This window comes from Anopheles moucheti, chromosome X (genome assembly GCF_943734755.1).
Source record: "Anopheles moucheti chromosome X, idAnoMoucSN_F20_07, whole genome shotgun sequence".
In the NCBI taxonomy this organism is placed as follows: domain Eukaryota; kingdom Metazoa; phylum Arthropoda; class Insecta; order Diptera; family Culicidae; genus Anopheles; species Anopheles moucheti.
The window spans coordinates 9,323,497-9,343,527 of NC_069142.1; the positions used below are offsets into that span (position 1 = coordinate 9,323,497).

Consider the following 20,031-nt stretch of genomic DNA (forward strand, 5'->3'; position numbering starts at 1 on the left):
CTCTGCAACATTGTGGCTCTCGGAACATTCCCCGTATCGCATTTTATGGCAATGCACCGTGAACCACAAACAGCTGACGCGCTTGACAGCAGCTCTATTTGTTGTTGTTATGAAATTCCGGCAAGCAGCTTAAAACAACAACGCGTTTCTTTGGTGCAATACTGTGTGAAATGTGTAAAAGTTGTTGTGAAATATCGTACCATTAAGACTATTTGGTGTCTTTTTTACTAAGCCGACTGAAATTGGAGTACGTTGTGGGGTTAACATAGTTTATTCCTCAAAGCAATAGGTTGGGGAGTAGCTGAAACTCATTCTCATCGTCCACAGCACAATCCACGCGATAAGGCAAGGTTAGTGGAAACGAACTCCAACTCTTATAAATTTGGTTGGAATACTTACATAATTGTGTTGTCTTTTTAGCTTAAAATATGCTACAAATCACGAGAGGTGTGCACACCGGTCGTGAACTGCTGGCACAGCGCTGTTCGAAGCTGATCGACAGTGTTATCAGAGTGGACCATGCTGGTGAGCTGGGAGCGAACCAAATCTACCGTGGACAGATGGCAGTTCTTGGTAAGGCATTTCCTCTTTTCTATTGGTAAACAGCTATCAAGAGTAAATATTTGTTTTTGTAATGCCATAAAGCAAAGCGCATATCAAACATTACGCAGCGTTACGCACGAAATTATCCTCACTCGCTGCGTAAGGGAAAATATCTTAACTTGAAAACCCCAGCCTCCTTTGTACAGATAGCCAATTGTAAACGTTTTACTCCATGTGCCGCTCTTGTTTGTCCTCTTTCTGTCCGCAGGACATACCAAGGCGGGCAAAACCATCCAGCACATGTGGGAGCAGGAGAAAGCTCACAAGGAAGAATTTGATCGGCTAATCAACAAGTATCGTGTCCGTCCGACGGCTCTGCTACCGTTCTGGAACGTGGCCGGGTTTGCGCTCGGTGCCGGTACGGCACTGCTCGGCGAAAAGGCCGCCATGGCGTGTACGGTCGCGGTCGAATCGGTCATAGTCGAACACTACAACGACCAGCTGCGCAAGCTGATGGACGATCCGACCTTCACCGATAAGGAGCTGCTCGATACGATCCAGCGCTTCCGGGACGAGGAGCAGGAGCATCACGACACGGGCATAGAGCACGGTGCGGAACAGGCCCCGTTCTACCGTGCACTGACGGACGTCATTAAGTTTGGTTGTCGTACAGCGATCAAGATTGCGGAAAAGGTTTGAAATTCATTCAGCCATTTTGGTTCCTAATCCCAAACGACTGTGGTGCAGGCACTTCACCAGTAAGGTTAAATGTGCGTTTAAATGTACTTGTTTGTCTTGATAGCATAGTTTAACGCAGTGTGAACGTCCCTTCACAATTCTTTTATAATAAACTTATTGTTGTGTGACCGTCCCTTCCGAAGACGACAAAAAAATCTTTTTGTTGTTGTAAGAAATCCTAATGAAAAAGAGGTTTCTATAAGCTATAATGCCTATAGCATTCCGAAATCTTCCACAGTTGACTAATTTAACGTACCTTCATGTAACGATTTTCCAATAAAGTACGTTGAATTTAGGCAGATTATTAATAATACCTTTGTCTATTTGTCCGATGTCCAAGAGACGAAATCATGAAGATTTATCTTTCTACAAGTAACAGACACTTTTGAAAATATTTTGAATTGCAGTAACACCCAATACACAAACCTTACGACCTCGGGAATAATTTTCTTTTGTACTCTTATCGTACCAAAACCGATGTCCAAACCAAACATGTCTTGGAAGCTTATGTTCCCTTATGATTTGAAGGTGGAAATTCAAGGTTCGGTATCCAACACTTCGAGTCATCTGATACTACTTACTTATCAGGCCCTACGCCTATTATGTCGGTCTTTCTGGCATAATTCAGAATGCCAGATAATGGAATTAATTCCAAGTGTACGTCACAGGTTCACGAAGTTATAAACCTTCAGACACCAGGAACTCTGGACTCCATCGAGCCGTAATGAATTGAAACATCGCTGGCCACAAAGGATATTGAATAAGACACCGAGAAGGTCCATTCTCGGCACAAGACATGATAAGACATTACTTTATTATATCACTTTTTTGTTGTTGTTACGTATTCACTCCATCTCGTATCTCTCACTCATAATGTTTCGCACGGTTGGCATGATAATGGCGGACAAGCGGCAGAAGTGCAACTACTACTTTCGCTGGTTTGCTCATGGCTTTGTTCTTCCCTCGTAAATGTGCGCGACAGCGTACACAGGCTTGAGCTGACTACATTCAAAGGCTGAGTTGACTTGAATTATATATAATAATAAAAATAGCACACACGCACACACGCTCCGTAGTCGAGAATACCATCCAGGTGATGCACGTACATCCAACGTACAAAAGGAAAATCGGGAGAAGATGATGGACACCATTTATCCAAGGCTTTTCTCGCCCATTGAGATTCCAACGGTCTTGAGTGTACCAAACCGGCTGGTGGTGTGCCGCTTATTTCTTTGGAAGTCTCGCTGAACCCCCACCATCTCCGTTGGTGTTACGGCGCTTCTTCTCACCTGTTATTGGTTTTTGGGGAATATTTCGGTGATTATTGAACAATGTTATGGGAAGATATTAATGGTCTTGCGCAAGGATACATACGCTGATTGCATAACCGCCCGTACCATCCGCTGTCGCATGCGCAGGTATGGTTCGGTTGGCAGAGCCCGTGTTTGCACGGTCTCTTGCAGGTGGAACGTTGTCGACGCCCGATCTGGCAATGATCTCCGCTCAGTCCCGGCTTGCAGCGACATTTGTTCACCCCTCGGCACTTGCCATCGTGCAGGCACGGTATGACACACTTTGCTGTAAATTGATATTGGAGATTAGAGCAGAAGTGTTCAGATGTCCAACCAAGATGTCCTTGGTGTCCTTACAGTATTCGCAGCGCAATCCGTAGTAACCCTTGGTGCATTCACATTTGTCCTTCTGGATGCACTTGCCTCCGTTGAGGCACTTTTCCGCACAGATCCCTGTAAAGGAGACGTTCAGAGACGTTAGATATACTAGATGCTTCCGGCCCTGGATCTTCCTTACCTCCCTCACAGTGGCGGCCCTGGTAACCGTGCGGACAGGAACAGGTCCCGGGCGCTGTACAGTTCCCACCGTTCATGCACTGCGGATAGCAGAGCGCCGTCTGACAGTACTGCCCCATATAACCTTCCGGACACTGGCAGATCTTGTCCTCGTTGCAGACACCCTTGTTGGCGCACTTCTTGTCACACTCCGGGTCGGGTCCTTTAGTTTGTGGTGTGTTTTATGTATGGTGGGTCCCATGTCCAAGTTATTCGGGCGATCGGTGCGCAGGTCATCGTTGCAGGTTGTCGGAACCATTGTTGTTCCGTTGTGTTTGTTCGATCGTTCGTGTTTTGTTTTGTTTTTTTTTTGCATTTTTATATCAAAGGAAGGGGGCACATACGTTTTGTGTGTGTGTATCGGTTTCATTTCAATTTCATTTAGAATTGTTTTTTTTTTGTTTGTAATTGGGATGTAAAGGACGTACACAGGAAGGTTGACAGGGATACGGTGATAAGGAGACGGTGGTTGGTTGGTTCGTGGCATTAGACACACGTACACAGGTGCACACATAGGCAAGTGCGCGGATGCACGCACGCATACACACAATTATATATATATAGAGCAGTTACAAACCGGGGAATAGAAGTTAAGATGGCGTTTTGCAAGAATATAGCATAAACAACACATGAAAAACGTAACAAAACGAAAACAAATGGAAGCTGGTTTTATTTATAATTATTGATGTTGATACGTGTTTGCATAATATTAAGGTAGATAGCATTGCAGTTTGTGTTTTGTTTTATTTATTTTTTGTTTGTTTGTTGGGTGGCGTAAAGTGCACTTTCTCTTTCTACGATTACACCCACCCATAACCGCCATTTACCGCACAGAAGCTCCCCTGGCAAAACATGTAAATAATATAATAGATAGGAAAAGCTCTCCCGTTCGGGTTTTCCTGCACTCGAACTTTCCACATTCTTGGGCTTCAATTCTCGCTGTATGTGTGTGTCTAGTTTTCTTTTTTTTTATGTGTTTGTTTGTTGTATTCATCGCTACAGCAAACGCTAAGCTTCCCGGAAACAATTTTGTCGCCTCACATGATTGCCAAAACGTACGATTTTCCCGTTCTGAAAACTGCGCTGACATATGGAAAGTCCGAACAACCCAAGTCCCAACCAGCTGTGAGGGACGGTGGATGGGATGGCGGTGGTGTAACGAAAAGGGGGTTTACGATTTGCAGCATTTCCACACAGGCGCGAATGGATGGAAACAGAGAAAAGGGGAAGGGGAAGGGAAGGTGGGAAGGGAGGAGAGTGGGAGAGTGGGGTTAGTGATTTGTTTTTGCGCGTGCTTCAAACAATTTTGCATTCCCATCACAGAAGGTTCCGTAAAAAGAAAAATTCAAATCTCTGCGAAAGCCAGGAGAAAAACAAAAACATCGTATTTTCAGTGTGCGCGCGGCTCTCAGAAATGCTGCAAAGTCGCGAAGCGTGGGAAATTTGCGCCTGTTTTATAAGTATATAGAGGATAGGGAGGGGGTGTGAGCAAACGATTAAAGAGCAAACAATGATTGGCGAACGTCGGTTGCGACTTGTGAGCGTAAAGAGATTTGCAAATCAACACCAGTGTTTGACACCCCAGAGTTTGATATTAAATTTTTACGATGAGCGGAAAACTATCGGAAATTGATGGGAAAAATCGATTGTAAATCATACAGAACCAAATGGGAAGCAGAATAAAGGGTTCATTTGTTCTGGTGCACCGTTCTGATGGAATCCATAGTGCTCTTAGCTGCTAAAGTTTCAAAGGCTGTAGACAACAACCTACTCCAAGAGTTAAAAGTAAAAGTGCACCGAGTTGAACTCGGGCCTGGTTGTTTTTTAAATAATAAAAGAAGATGTTTAGCATATTCGTATTGGATTCAGGAATGCTGTCCCATGTTGGAAGCTATTCTTGATCATGTTGCACATCACGTACTTGCTGCAGTACGAACGCTTTCTCGTCCAAAACATTTAATTATTGAGCCAAATCAGGCAAATGGAGTAGCCTAATATAGGTCAAAGAATTCCATTTTGGTCACACATCGTTATCTTAATTTTAAAAAAATCGAAGCTGATGCGGATGGGTTTACTATCCCTTTAAACAATGAATCATGATGCTCTCGAAAATCCCTCACAATTCTAACCGTCATTAATTTAAGGCAAGGGATCTTCGGCAAAGATTCGGTTCCAATGATGTATAAAAGGCACTAGAAGTCCCTGTAAGATCTGGTTTAGAAGTGCATCTATCGACGGTATCACTTTGCACTCATCAATGACATCGACGCTGCCAATCTATTGGTATAATTCCAAATGGAGTCTGGTGAAAGCCAAGCAAGGAGTGCAAAAGCGGTTTTAAAGAACATGCACTAGGTTCATGGTAGAAGCGGTTCATTTACAAACTAACTGAAGCAGAAGCAGTATCAAATCAGCGAAAAAAGGAATGTTCAATACAACGTAAACATACAATGAAGCTGGGGCGGGAATTTTTGGGGATTTTGGTGTTTTGACTAGTCAAAAAAAAGGAGGCCATGTTGAAGCTTAACCTGAACGTTCAGAAGAGTCTTTGCAGAAGAGTGCAGTCAAATAGAATTTGATGTTGTCTGCAATACGCTGATCATTGAAGTACAAAGGCTTGAAGGTAATTGAGCATCAGTTTTCGAGATATGGTTTGCTGGAGTGGGACTTGAATCAAGCAGACTTTTCATGAAAGCGTAGACCTCAAACATCTGCCAGCCATTCGATCTCAATTTTGCAAGAAATTACATCAAAAAACGTTTCCTTTCGCTATTCGAATGATTGCAATGCATTGAACTTCAAGTCTTGCCCGTCTTGGCAACCCAGACGAACAGGTGGAGTTGCGCGTTACAAAACGTTATAACAACACCGTCATTTAAGTGTGTCACCGGGGGAACAGACCAACCAGTACCCAAAGGTAGGATTGAGCAGGGAATGCAGGGTACCCAGGAATTGTGGGTATGGGTATGCCAGGATGCGCTTGCATAGTGTTAGCCATGAAATGGGGAAAGTACAGTACAGGACATGTTAACAGAACACAGGGAGAAAATACAAGCGAAAGGATTTGGAGCAGTATTGAGAGGAGATGCGGGAAATCAGGTTGAATGGGAAACAAACATAATAGAAAACATAACAGAAGTAAGGCAAATACAACAAAAAGGCATACGCTACCTTGCGAAGAAGATGTTAGAGTAGAAGATCTTTCATACACACCTCTATGTGCACATTCCTTACGCAGTTTGATACGGAGAGGCGTGCCGGGGACCGGTTTGCCTTTCCGCGTTTGGATCAGGAGTCCAATGCTGAACATTGCAATGCCCGATACATTACCGGAGCATGGCAGGATCACACTGAACTCTGGTTTGTGGAAAGAAAAGGAATAAAAAATGGCACGTTAGTATCGGTCGTCGGTGCTTAGTGAGCCGTCGGTGCTTTAGTGTGCTGGAAACCTGCCCGTACCTACCCTTGGCGTTCGGCGGTACGCGTCCGGACGTTTTGATCGAGATCGTCGGTGGCTTGAGAATGTTTTCATCCACCGACATCAACCGGTCGAAGTTGTAGTAGTACTTCTTGTCGCCCGCCTTCCAGGTGAAGTTGACGCTGCTCACCTCGGACGGGATGACTGGCAGGTACTGGCTAAAGTTTGGATCCCGAATATGGGGCGACACGCGCCCATTGTCGATGGCGTAGATCTTCATTGCGACGCCACTAAATATCTTCACCTGCTGCTCGTTGATCCAGAGCGACAGGTCGTCGTCGACCGGTTCTTGATAGGAGTAATAGTACTCCTGTCGCGAGTGTACTACCGGAGTCAGTAGTGTGCAAGCAAGTGTAATCAACAGTATCAGTGCCTGCTGATGTCCGGTTGTCGATTCAGTCATTGCTTTGTGCGTGTATGTGTTTTTTTTTAATGTTCGTCTAATTAGCACAGCCACAGAGTAGGTCTTTCGTTAGACATACACCGTATTGGGACTCGCCTTACTGTCAGCCTTGTTCACCTTATCAACTTAGTTATCTATCTTACTCGGTTCTACATGTATACCTGCTCACTAAACCAGATTTCCAAACAAAAGCTTCTGCGGACAGCACAATTCAATGACTCAGTTTATCTAAGGCTTGTTTTGGCACCTTCATCATATACAATGGATAATGCAGTACGAATTAGTGGAACGTCCTATCAGTGGTAGGATAAGAAATTTAGAGGGGGAGAAAGAGAAGAAATAAGATCAATACATACTTCAGCTTCTAAAACTAGTTCTACAGTAGTAACAATCAAGCAGTTAAGCAGATAGGACGACCAGTTGACGGTTTTTAAAGCGGATTTACAATTCTTGAGGACCGTAGGTATTGTTGACATTTTGAAAATATATAACTACAAAACTCTCCAGAACACCAGTAGAAGTTCTAGCAATTGCTTTATGTTCCTGTAAGAACCTTGATGTTGACGCGTGTTTGGTCGTCAAAAAATATTGTTCGTTTATTTGGCACTTGTTCATCGGGTGCATTTTTATTTTATGAATCATGAATTTTTATTTTGTGTCCGGCCTCGTTGGCCGGCCTCCTTCTGATACGCGTCTTGCACCGTTGGCAGTCCGTGAACGTCTCCTCTATCTTCTAAGGATCGTGTTGCCTCGCTGGCAGTTGGAGTACGTGTCATCCTGTTTCGTCCTGTTTTCGTTCCTTGTTCATTTCTAGCTTCTATTTTCGTTTTGATTACGTTTGGTAGTATTTGTGTGATCGTGGAGATGAACATTCACTTCGCGTTTCTGGTAATGATGAGCGAGCTAACCGGTTCACTACAATGTCATTGTCTGCGCGTGTTATATAAATGCATGTTTCAACTATGCCGTATAAGACATCATTATGAGGCAGATGGGAATTCCTTCCGGTTGACAGTTATCGAGTGACTTTGATATCTTTATTTACATTTCCATTGGGGAATTCTTCGAAGTCTTCATGAATGACTTTATTATCGCTGGATGCTTTTTACAGTCGTCTCCACTGACAACAATAGCTCACTTGTATAGAACATCTCCCCCAACAAGCCATCCCGTCAATGCAAAGACTGCAGCTCTTCAACGTATACGCCTCAAGTGATCGCAATTAAACGACGACCAGTGCTAACTGCACTAAATATCCATCCGGTTGTGCTGAATTGATCGTAAAGCACGGCTAGAATGTGGAAACTGCCTCCCCCCTTAACCCGTTTGTAGGTTTGTGGTGTCAATTCTGTAACACGGAACTCGTACCGCAACAGCGCAGATGCCGGTTTTTTCGGACCGACTGACCGACGGTCAACCACTTTTTATTGCCCTTTACCGGAATAGCTTTCGCCTTCAGCAGACGGTTCTGCCCGTGGTTCGATGCCGTGCAATGTGCAGACTTAGCAGCAGGCGCGCATCGCCCGAGAGTGAATTTATTGCCCCGTGTGAGTGAGAACACTCGGTCTGGGGTTGCTGTGATTCTGTGCACTGTGGTACGAGCCCGGCAACAGAAGGGTAAAACGGGGTACGGACCATTTACAACGGATGCCATTTGCAATCCTCCCGATAGGGGTGGGTACGGGACTTCGGAAGGGGTTCCTGTTTGCCTAGCGACTTCACTCTCCCGTACTGGTTTGTGGTGCGTTGTTGTTGTGATTTTTTTTATCTTCTTCTTAACGATCGATAACATTACGATCGTTTACGATATATTGCGCAAGGTATAACGTCCCTTTTTTTTTTGTTCGCTGTTGTTATAAACAACTCGTTGCTATGTCATTCGAAATGATGCAAGCGACGAACCTAATCAGCAAACACTACAAACTTGCGCAATCTCAACGTATTGTTTCCCGCATGTTCGATTCGCTTTAATCGGACAAACAGTAAACAAATCTTTGCAGGTACTAATGTTTGAACACATTTTTTTTTTGCAGTCAATGCCGCAGGAAGTGAAAAATAAAGGAAGTAAGATCGATAAAGCAAAAACAAAACATAGAAAGCGAGTCCAAAAAGTACACCGTGAAAAATAGGAAGAAAGGTGAAGGCACATAAAGGGACTAAGCCCAGCGTACAGGGGGCGCAGAGTGCGTGAAGAAGCTAACCAATAAAAGATAAAAACCGAAATCAGCAGCGCATATCGGGGATATAACTTACTTCTGCAGGAGCAGCACGCTCAACCGGGGTCAGGTATAGGAGCAGGGTTCCTGGTTTTCTTCGCCGAGTTGTAAGCGGTTGTTTATTATTTTTAGTTTTATTTTATTGCCTTTTTGGCCGGGGTCCGGGATATTTCTTGCACTAAACCGAAACACACTGCTGCCCCGTGGGTCGTTTCTGCACCCGAAAAAGGTGTGCGCGCACGCGTGTGTGTGTGTGTGTTTAAATGGCGTACGTGTGGGTACGCAAAAAAAAGGCAACAAATCCGACTAAAGCCCACCAAAATCGGACACACAAATCAGGGACGGTCTGTTCGCCGCGTATACGGAACTGATTTTTTTTTTCTTCTGTTTGTTTGTTTGTTCTGCCGTTCGAAAGGTGTTATTCCGTTCCAATTAGGCGTACTGCAGTTTTGGGGTCCGTGGAAGCCACAAGTCCCGTGCCGTTTTTGACTGCAATGGCAAGTCCACCGTTGCGGAAGATGATCGTGTTAATCGTACTGGAAATAATGTCGTTCTCTCGGGGTCACCGGGGAATGTTGCAGGAGTTTTTGACGAAACAGCCTTCAGAAATTAGTTCCTCATCCTGTTCGGTTGGTCGGTGAGTGTGTGAATGTTGTCCGGACAGCGCAAAGGCTTCATCCGATCAGTTCACTATAGAGGCAAGGTTGGTGGCGGGAAGATGCATTGCATTTTGTTGTTAATGCTCTAATTTGTCTTGTCTACCTCAAACAAATACATACAACGCACACTAACTGAGCAACACGCACACATACACACAACGAAACAACAAACAATAAAACGACAGTGAAAAAAAAAACAATTAAATGCACGTATATACAAAACACAATGTGACAGTGAGATTGATATTGTACACGGTGATGGAGTTGATCACGATCGGTTGATATCGAACAGAGCCTATTTGCGTTGAGCGACCTGCAACTCGAACTTCGAGCGCGTTCGTTACAAAACTGACAAGAATGACGTCTGCTGGTTGAGTATTTATTCTCAATGGGCGCAACGCTGTCTTCTTCACTGGTGCGGTTTTCTTGGTTCGCCCATCGTGGTTCTGCGGGCGGGATCTCACCTTTCTGGAAGGCACCTTCACCAGTCGTTGGGCGGGAGAGGGAAGGAATGCAGAACCTGAACCTGCAAAGGGGTTCCACGGGTCAGACGCACTGCGTGCGTGCGACCGAGAGGGTTGATAGTGCAAGAAAGAGAGCGAGAGCGAAAGGAAAAAAAAGGAAGAGAGAAAGCGTGCGAATGGTTCGATCTGTCAAGAGAGGGATAAGAAGAAGGCAGATGGGCTTTAAAACAACAGTGCGGTCAGCAATTTGTGCCGCACCATTTTCAGGAACGTTGCCAAAGAACGCGATGTTTGCAGCCGTTGCATCGTAGCATATCTTTCTGGCGAGTCTTCGAAGCGTATGAAACAACACAACATATTTAATCCAGGATCTGTTTGCACACGAGGACATATCATGCACTTCTTCGCCAAAAACAAGCTTCAGACTACAACAACGCACAGACTACAACATTTCGCATACTTTTCATTTCGTTCAAACAGTCAGGCCGTATCGAGTTATTTTACCACGTAGTCAATCCTTGCTGAGGAAGAACGTTGGGATTTTGTCCCGGTCCTGTCGTGTGAGAACAGCGCCGCTACCAAACGCCATATTTTGGATGTTAGGTATGAAATAGAAAGGAATCGGAGAACAAAGTCTCACAACTTAGCACAACAATTGTGCATTGATTTGCTTATTGTGGAATGAAGCAATTCCTTCAGCATTTATTAAGGATTATGGATTCAATATGGACGATTAGGGATATAAACGATGATGTATCTCTAGTAAAAGAGTAGGATCTATTCATCATCTAAGTAAACCTAAGCAAACAGCAAAGATAAAACAAATATGCAATGGTCTTATGTCGAATGCATTTCCATCCTAGTCTTCCTGTCTTTCCTAATTGTTGGGTAAAGGCTCTGGCTACCACGATGTTTAGTTCGAAATTTTTCCTCTTTTACCTAGTTTAAATTAACCTAATCACTGTAATCGTTTTTTGGTGCAACGTTTTCTAGGTCATGCCTGCCATTTCTGGCTCACTACACTTAATTTTACCACGTAACCGGATAGTCAGTTCTGCTACGGGTCACAGTAATGTTATGGACGAATTGCAATCCAGAATAACCACCACGACCATAGCAAATTTATAATTTTAAAGAGCGCGATAAAATTGTGCAAGTCCCAATTGCGGTACTCTTTGTTTAAAATACTTTAAAGAAAAGCACAAATGTTTATGGATTAATTTAATTCTTTAGATATTTTCACATCTACAGATGGTTCAAATGAAAATAGTGCCACAGACTGCAAAGTTCCATGCCATTTCGATTAGAATGTCGCCTTGCCGGTTTGTTTTACGCGAGATCTCCCAAAATCACATTGTCCGTTTTTCACATGACGTTGCACGTGTTGAATGACCGCTACGTGGTTCGATATTCGAATATGCCAAGAAACATGTTGGCTCCGATACACGAAACACAGTTTACTGTTTAGACTGTTGTTTCTCGATATTTCGACTGGTAATACTCGTGTTTCGTTGACCGGTTTCATTTTTACGCATGTCATGCACGATGTAAATACGCCTTAATGTAACATTTTGACATAACGAAACAGAACTGAACTAAGCGTCATAAATTGCTCGCTCGATGCGCTTGATCCGGGAGCGTTCGATTAACCGGGTTTGCGGAAGATTCCGGATAACGGAGTGTACGTTGTGCTAGATATTTCCTGGAGTGCCTTTTCCCAACTTACGTAGAGAAGTAATATTGTGCCTTCACAACTTGACCCCAGTAAAGTTTCACGCTGTAGTGTGTAGTGCGTTACCGTGAATATCCGCGAACGCGTGGCGGTTGCGTTTCGTTGTGCGTTTTGTTTTGTTGATCAAAGGAGGTGAACATCGTCATCATACGGGAACGAATATCCAGTGAGCCTAGGGGATCAGGGATTAGTGCGCAACGGATGATCGTCTGTTCCAGTGGCACCGTGAAGGTACAGAGAAACATTCCTCTCATACGTGCCAACACACACGTAGCCGAATACCTCCATTGTGATAATCAGCATTCGAACGAAGGCAACGCAAAGCGCAACAATCCTCTTTGTGCTACTTGAATGCGTACACACATTTGCCTATTTACCCGTGTGGGCTACGCACACCAGCAAGGCCGTTCGCGGTAGACGGCAGAGGGGCGGTTCGGAGCAGTGGCGGACGGGGGCCGAAGAGAAGTGAAAGAAAGTGACCGTCTTCGTCGCTGGATCTTCACCCAACGGGCAGCGAGCGGGTATATCAATTTGCGTGCTTCTTTCTGCGGCTTCCGCGTCCTCGCTGTGTGTGGCGAAAATCCGAAAGCTCCGCAACATCACCCACCCACACATCACCAATCAGCTGTTCCACGATCAGCATACAAACCCGGACTTTATTTTTGCAACGCGCCTAAGTCGGAGGAGGAGAAGGTCTTGGCACGGTGGAGGTGGTGATCAGGCATTAATTTCGTGAGCATTCGCAGTCCAAAAATGTGGAGTCCAACGCACATTCAAGTGACAGGTAAGTGAAGCGTAACGGACAGGGTAAGGTGAAGTGGCAAGATTTGTTGGTGGAGGGTTGAAGTGTGTGGGAGGAAACACAGAGGGGTTTAGAGATGAGGGTGGTTGAACAAATAGAAGCGAAACTACATTAATAAATGCAACAGTTTTTGTAGAGAAGAGGTGCGCCCGAGCGGGCACTGGATTCGGCAGTTGGAATGCGAAATGGGTGGACGGCAATGGTGAAGCGGCACAGCGGGTCCACGTTACTCGTTCTTTCGCTGTGTTGTGTCAGCTGGTTGGTGGTTATAATGCTCAACTTGCGCCACGACGCTTCGACAATCGTGGGCGATGAATCATCCTTAGACAAACATACCAATCACCACTACATGCACGCACGCACGCACAGGTGCACACGTACGAACGGTCCGCACACCCCTCCGGGAAACGATCGGGTACCGGAGATGGTGGATGGTGTTACTGAATCATCTTGACTACACTTCTAAAGCCACCCTTATCTTGTACAACCCCTCACGAACGGTTCATTATCGCTCGCGCGCCGTGTTCACCAGCGAGCAAAACAAGGGGGCGGCTAGAAACATTAAAAACACCATCCTTCGGTCGTTTAATCGTACAGAACACCGGGGAAGAAGGTGATAGGGAAAGGCAAGCTCTCGTCCACCTGAGCAAAAGCATATTACAGCAACACTTTTACACAATGCATAAGCAAAGGTTGAGCTAACGTTTTGGTTTGTTTATGTAGCAACAAACGTGATCGTTTCTTCTTGTTCTCAAATCTGTTTCAATATTCTGTTTTATTAGGGAGCGTCCCCATAGTATAGATTGAGAGACGCATATCAACCATTGCATTACTCATTAGCAAGATGTTAGTAACACAGCGATATCAACAAATTATCAAAGTCATTATCAGAGTCGGTAATTATTAAATGCGATTAAAGCTTTCTGTACACCGCTTTTTTTACGGAAAAAAGGATAAATTATACTACTTTAATAACAAAAATTAGTGTTACAATTTGAATCACTTTGAATCTCTGTTCTTAGGATTCAAGCGTCTTTGAAGATCCCCCCCGAGTTCCGAGTTCCGGGATCGTTTTCCCTGTCAGTGTATGTAAAGCAGATTCGAAGTTTGCTTTACATCATTGCACACCGTATTCTGCCAGCTGGCTGTCTTCTCTTTTAGCCCGTTTCATTTGCTTTGGGTGAAAGGAACACCAACGAGAGAGAGTGTGGGGGTGGATCGCGATAACTAATTAATTTGGGTTATGATTTCCCTGGCACCGGCGGGAAACAAGCGACGAAACGTTTCCACGGGTAAAATCTCCCACCGAAGCCACCGAAGCCGGGTGAATTAATTTTGTTTTCTTATCCGTTCCCTTTTTTAGTGGGCATTGGGGTACACCCGAAAGTGTTGTTTGTTTTGCAGTTCTATTGCGAAAAGCGAAAAAGTTTATTTTTCGCACCGATTTTCGAATGTTTTGCTAGTATGTTTTCGATTTCGAATCTAGAGGATATATCGGGAATGTGTCATGGCATAGATTAGAACAAGGTCTATGAAGTGTACAGGTCGGTCCGTCTAGAGCGATTTGGCAGCTGAAAACGAAAGGAGGAAGAAGACCGGCGCGATCAAAACACACATGTGTTGATCCAAGAAAATCGTTTGGTCGCATATAAAAGTATTTAAACTGAAGCGGTAGAAGTCAATTATGCATGATGAAACATGCTCAATTTGAGTTTTCGTTTTGGGCAATGAATATCATATTATTATTTAGATTGATACAGTTATCGAAAACACGCATTTTAAACTTTTGTATCCGAGACACCGCATGTTAACTTCAGGCCATCAGGTTAGGCGTGTGTTTCACCATCATACAGCGTGTATATTGTCGAAATTGTAGAACAACTTTTAATACCATGTTTTTGGTAAACTTCTTATTATAATTTATAATACAAATCGTTGCATATTGAAAAAGCAAAACTACTGCCGTGATCAAAACTCGTACTTGTTTTATGTGTTGTTTGTTTTGATTCGAGAATTTTTCTGCTCGGAACTGTCAAAATCGCGTATGTATGTATTAGTACAAAAAAGAGCGACGGACCCACCTGTACTCTGTTAATTCACCTTGGATTAGAATTTAATGTAGTTAATCATTTCAATGAATTGTTTGTCATTTAGCATTTTTGACAACATTTAAAACAAATTGTTTTGCTTACATTAGAATGTTTTATTCACCAAATGTGTTGTTTTATCTGGATAGTATCTCGGGAACTTCCTGTTATGTATTAAAAACTAGCCAATTAGCGCTAAAAAATGTCGTCACATCACTTATGAGTTCACCTAATATCTTGCGCCGCTCAGTTCTGTGCATTGTGTGCTTCAAAGCGCACGAATTCGTTCCACTACCTTCACCATTAACTCGTGCTAGTTGTTTTATATGCAATCGTGTAGAGTGCTTCCCCCCCTAGCCCCCGGGGCAGGGCAGAAACAGTTAAAAATTGTTCAATGCTTCATCAACCGCAGCGTTCAACACATTCAAATGCGTTTCGTTTCGTACATCGCGACTGAATGTATTTCCTTGCGTTGGATGTATTTGTTTTATTTTTTTCGTGTAACTTTCGTATATTTTTCGTTTAAATGAATAACGATTTATAATTCGCTTGGTTGTCGTATTCTTTCGGGGCGGCCCGGGCGGCATGACGGTAGCCGGTATTCACACGAACGCACCGGAACAAAATTCCATCCGGACCAACCCCCCGTGCGCAGGACTGACTATCCAGCTACGAGGAAAGCCAGAAATAGCAGGTCTACTAGACCACTTGAGGTTGCTGTGCCAGTAAAGCAAAAGCACGTCCTAATTCATTACTTTTCCCACCTCATTGGGGTGGTGGCATTGTCTCCTCATGAATACAATGACAATAAGAATAATCCTCCAAAAAAGATATTTTTCTGTTTAAATATTTGTGTGCGTGTGCGTTTTTTTTTTGTGGAAGGTTTGGGATGGTTTACGCCAAAAAGGAAAGATTATTTTAATTTTGCTTTTGTTTTTCCGTTCCGCAGTGCAACGCGCCAAAGGGCTGCTCATCAAGGGCAAGGGCGGCACAAACAACTGCTTCGTCATCATCGCGCTCGGCAAGGAGAAGTACCAAACGTCCATCAAACAGAAGGCCCCCGACTCGGTGATGTGGAATGAAGAATGTGAGCTGTACGTAAATCGGTGCTGGCCCGTGGTTTTAGCGCAGTTGTTTAATCTTGTCTTTCTCCCTCCCTCGACACAGGCAAATCCCAACCCAGGGCAACCAGGCCCAGCTGGTGCTGACCGCGCTTCATCACAACAGCGTGGGGATGGATGAATTTTTGGGCCGGGTCGTGCTGCCGCTGAACGAGATGGAGGTGTACGAGCGGCCACGCGCCCGCTGGTACAAGCTAGAGAGTAAGGATCGCGAAAAGAAGAAGGAAAAGGACCGGGGCGAGCTGGAGGTGCGCATCTCGTTCACGGTGAAGGCCGGTTCGCTGACCGATCTGAGCAAGAAGGAGAAAAGCAAAAGCTCGATCAGCAATCTCGCATCCAGCGTGGGCGGTTCGCTGCTCAGCATCGGTGCGATCGAGAAGCGCAAAGGGTTGAAGAAGATCGCCAAATCGATCGGCTCGAAGATGCACATTTCCGGCATGGGAAAAAAGGAGAACAAGAAGGAGCGGGACGGTGCGGACGATACGTCGATGTACAGCGGGAGCTACTCGAGCCTGGCCGGCGGTACCGGTGGTGGTAGCGCCACACCGTCCACCGCCTCGTTGCACCCGTCGTCCGGCGGGCGGCAGTCGAAGCAAACGTTTGGCGATGCGGATCCGGGCGTAATCAGCGAAGACGAGGACGAGTTCGTGCTGGACAATTTGTCGCACAAGAGCTCGAACGGGTCGCTTAACTTGCGCTCGGCCGCGAACGTTCCCAAGCCGGCACCGGCGACTGCCTCCACACCGTTGGAGTGGACCGGGCGCGATACCGAGCCGCGGGGCGACACACCGGTGGCGACCGGCGAAAAGGTGGACGAATGGGAACAGAAGCTGTACGGCAAGCATCTCGATATTGGCAATACCGATTCGCTCAAGCGACGCAGCTGGGAAAGCTCACGGGTAATGCTGTCCGCCCGGTTGGAAGAGTCGGAACAGGAACCGGAAGCGGGCGGCGGCGATCAAGTTGGTGCGGGCGAGCAGCAGCGCGGACGCTCCGTGACGGCACCGACATCGCCCGAGCTTGACGGCAAAACGAACCACCGGGAGCAACAACATTCCACCAGCACCAAAGCACCCGCCGGTGCGGCGACACCGAAACCACTGCCACGTACTGGCTCGCAGGATGTCGCCATTATCGGCCGCCAGTCACCGGGTCCGGTAGCGGAAATCAAACCGGAAAAGGAAAGCTTCACCAAGAAGCTGAAACACTTCGTCAAGGAGCACCGGGGCAGTGGCCATCGGGCGGATTCGCTAGAAAACCTTTCCACGGGCGTTGGAGTCGGTGCACTGGCCGCACACAAGAAGCACGGTTCGAAGCTGCTCGGCACGTTGGCCGACCAGCGCATCATCATTGGCGGCGAGAATGGGGAGCAGATAGCGGCGGCGGCGGCAGCAGCGGCCGCCTCTCAGCGCCAGTCCAAGCTTACCCAGGTGTCGCCGGAAACGTTGGCCAAATATGAGGGCAAATCGCGCGAGGATGTGATCAAGATAGCGCACACGCTCGAGAACGAGGTGCACTATCAGAAGCAGAAGGTGAAGGAGCTGGAAGACTACCTCGACAGCCTGCTGCTGAAGGTGATGGAATGTCATCCGAAGATATTGCAAAACCCGTACCAGAAGGCAGCACCGACGAAAAGGTAACGTAAGAAAGTGCAGCGAAATGTTTCCCGTATGACTATTTTTAACTTTATTGTTTTTTTTCCACAGTGGATGATTTACGTGTTCCCGTCCGGTTGAAGTAATTTTTATACACTTTTATTGTTCGACAACTTTGATCAAAATTACGCAAACATCGTGATACATAAGTGAAGCGTAGAAGGGAAAGTAGATAAGGAGGGGGATAGACAGATAGATGAATCGATCGAGGAACACAATTACTCATTAAAAGTAAACAACACACACCCATGTAAACATACATCTCGATTACGCGTACTGAAATGAAACAATCATTTTGTTGCAAAAGGGAGATGCGCGAAATGGCGCAAACAGATAGCGGGCAGTGAACAATTTATTAGAATAAGGCCAAAATTTACAACAACAAGCCCAACAGCAAAAACAAGGCAGCCAGCAGTTTACTTCCTTCGAATATTGCTCGTGTGGAAAAGCGAAAGGTAAAACACACCACCAACCAACGGAGTAAAAGAATGAACCAAGTGAACGGGACGGCGTGTGGTAGAAGGGGATCGAAGTAGACGAAATGAGATTATATATCTGTTGTTTTTTTTTTGTGTCTTGCTATCGCCGGGACGATGCATTCCATTTTTTATACACCAAGTTTATGTGCATTTTTTTTTCTTTTGCGTACGAACAATGCGTCCCATCATTTTCGTCCACTTCAAACCCGATCCCCCCCCCCCCCCACGCCATCTTTCCCCGCCCGCTCAAGGATGTAACCGACGAAGGTGTGTAAGTCGTTGGTGCCGACCTGTAACGTACGTGTCTTCTACATCATAATCACGGTTAATGATCTATTATATTATCTATTGTTATTAATAATATTATATTTTTTACTATTAAATACGCCAGCGTGTAATAACAGCGAATGTGTGTGTGTGTGTGTATCGTGTGCTTCCCAAAAAGGTGTGGTGATGCGAAAGAAAAAAAAAACATTAAGTTATAATAACCCACCGCTTAACCGGGAGTGAATCGTGTAGGGCAAAAGTGTAGGGAGATAAGGTTATTTAAATTTGCTCACCTTTTACTTACTTTTACTTTTAATCAATTAATTATTTTCACATTTTTTCCAAATCTGTAATTCTTTTTTATACGAACAAGAATTTGCTAAGCAGCTTGTTTTTGTCCACATCTTAAACGTTCAACGATAAAAAGTATAGCTGATGTATCGTAATTTATTCCTCATTATAACTGCACCAGTTTGGTTGATAAAGAAACAAAACTAAATAACTTTTCTGCTTCTGTTTGTTGTATTCTTTTATTATTTTAAGATCATTTACATTGCACGTTGTTAAAACTAAGCTAAAAGTACGAAAAATAACGTATACGTATGGAATAGCAACAAAGATGTTATTGCAGCAGCGCTCTCTTGTGGTTAGTACTGGAAGCTTCGAGAAGTGGCGGTACAGCGCCATCTATACGTCAGAAGTGTATTCACTTCCAATCGGAACAGCAATTTTAGATCTTCCTGCGAACAATTACTTACAAATCATGCTCACCTTGTTCTTGCCTTACATTTCTTATCAAAACATGAAATACACCGGCTCTGTGTGTGTGTGTGTGTATGTGTGTTTTTTTTTTACTCATTGAAACTGTCTTCTTGACAAACACACACATTGAACACAAACCGAATCACTTGTACGTGCGTGCCAGCTCGTAACAAAAAGGGCCAACATATTCCCTCCCTCCCCCTGCTCTCATCCCCCTCCCGCAACCCTTCTTGCAAAAATCCAAAGTGCTACCGGTCAAACAACGCACTTAAATGCGCTAACGACCAATAACAACAATGTTTTGGCTTGGACATTCCCCAGCCATTTGCTGCTTCTTTTAGTATGCGTCAACAGTGAAACGTAACGGTACATTGGCAACACGAACATCAGCAACATCAATCCGCCGTGCAAATATCTTCTAGCTAGGGGTAAACCCCGGTGGGGTGAGTTCTGTTTATCCTCTCGCACCACCAGCCCTTCTGCCCCATTGCGTGTGCGCGGTATCGGTGGCTGAGGTCACTCGCTCACACGTGAAACCTCAAGCAATTGGAGCTGTGACATCAGACATCCCAACCGACGGTGAAGGAGGGCGGCAGGATGGTGGGTGAGTAGATGCAGTGACCAGCGCACGAAACGGAACCGTTCCCGGGTGATACAAGAGAATATGAGCTCATGGTGTGTGGAATTTCATAACTTTCTTCACGGACACGGCTGTGCGCCGGTGACCGGTGCTGGGTCATGTCACGCGAACGACGCTCGAGCGGTCGCTGCTCATTGA

General features: G+C 45.2%; 3 protein-coding genes across 5 annotated transcripts; 2 read left to right on the forward strand and 1 right to left on the reverse strand.

The window, feature by feature from the left end:
* The first annotated feature begins 117 nt into the window (after positions 1–117).
* On the forward strand, positions 118–1,428 carry LOC128307004 (5-demethoxyubiquinone hydroxylase, mitochondrial-like). The gene is made up of 3 exons (XM_053044704.1): positions 118–350; positions 421–573; positions 812–1,428. The coding sequence occupies exons 2-3, from the start codon at positions 429–431 to the stop codon at positions 1,240–1,242; spliced, it is 576 nt and encodes a 191-aa protein (XP_052900664.1). The 5' UTR covers positions 118–350; positions 421–428; the 3' UTR covers positions 1,243–1,428.
* A 635-nt stretch (positions 1,429–2,063) lies between these two features.
* On the reverse strand, positions 2,064–10,214 carry LOC128306864 (protein shifted-like). Of its 3 annotated transcripts, XM_053044494.1 has the most exons (8): positions 10,137–10,194; positions 9,263–9,915; positions 6,592–7,302; positions 6,300–6,485; positions 3,091–3,291; positions 2,931–3,026; positions 2,656–2,859; positions 2,064–2,570 (listed from the first exon to the last, which is right to left on the reverse strand). In XM_053044494.1, exons 3-8 carry the CDS (start codon positions 7,007–7,009, stop codon positions 2,506–2,508), a joined length of 1,170 nt encoding a protein of 389 aa, XP_052900454.1. In that variant the 5' UTR covers positions 7,010–7,302; positions 9,263–9,915; positions 10,137–10,194; the 3' UTR covers positions 2,064–2,505. The 3 variants fall into 3 exon arrangements, with proteins under 3 accessions (XP_052900454.1, XP_052900456.1, XP_052900455.1); XM_053044496.1 differs by having other exon boundaries at positions 6,342–6,485; positions 9,263–10,214; XM_053044495.1 differs by lacking the exons at positions 9,263–9,915; positions 10,137–10,194 and having other exon boundaries at positions 6,592–7,541.
* Positions 10,215–12,220: 2,006 nt separating this feature from the next.
* Positions 12,221–18,687, forward strand: LOC128306696 (rab11 family-interacting protein 5). Its single transcript, XM_053044282.1, has 4 exons — positions 12,221–12,864; positions 15,919–16,063; positions 16,137–17,726; positions 17,797–18,687. The coding sequence occupies exons 1-4, from the start codon at positions 12,834–12,836 to the stop codon at positions 17,801–17,803; spliced, it is 1,773 nt and encodes a 590-aa protein (XP_052900242.1). The 5' UTR covers positions 12,221–12,833; the 3' UTR covers positions 17,804–18,687.
* The last annotated feature ends 1,344 nt before the right edge of the window (positions 18,688–20,031 follow it).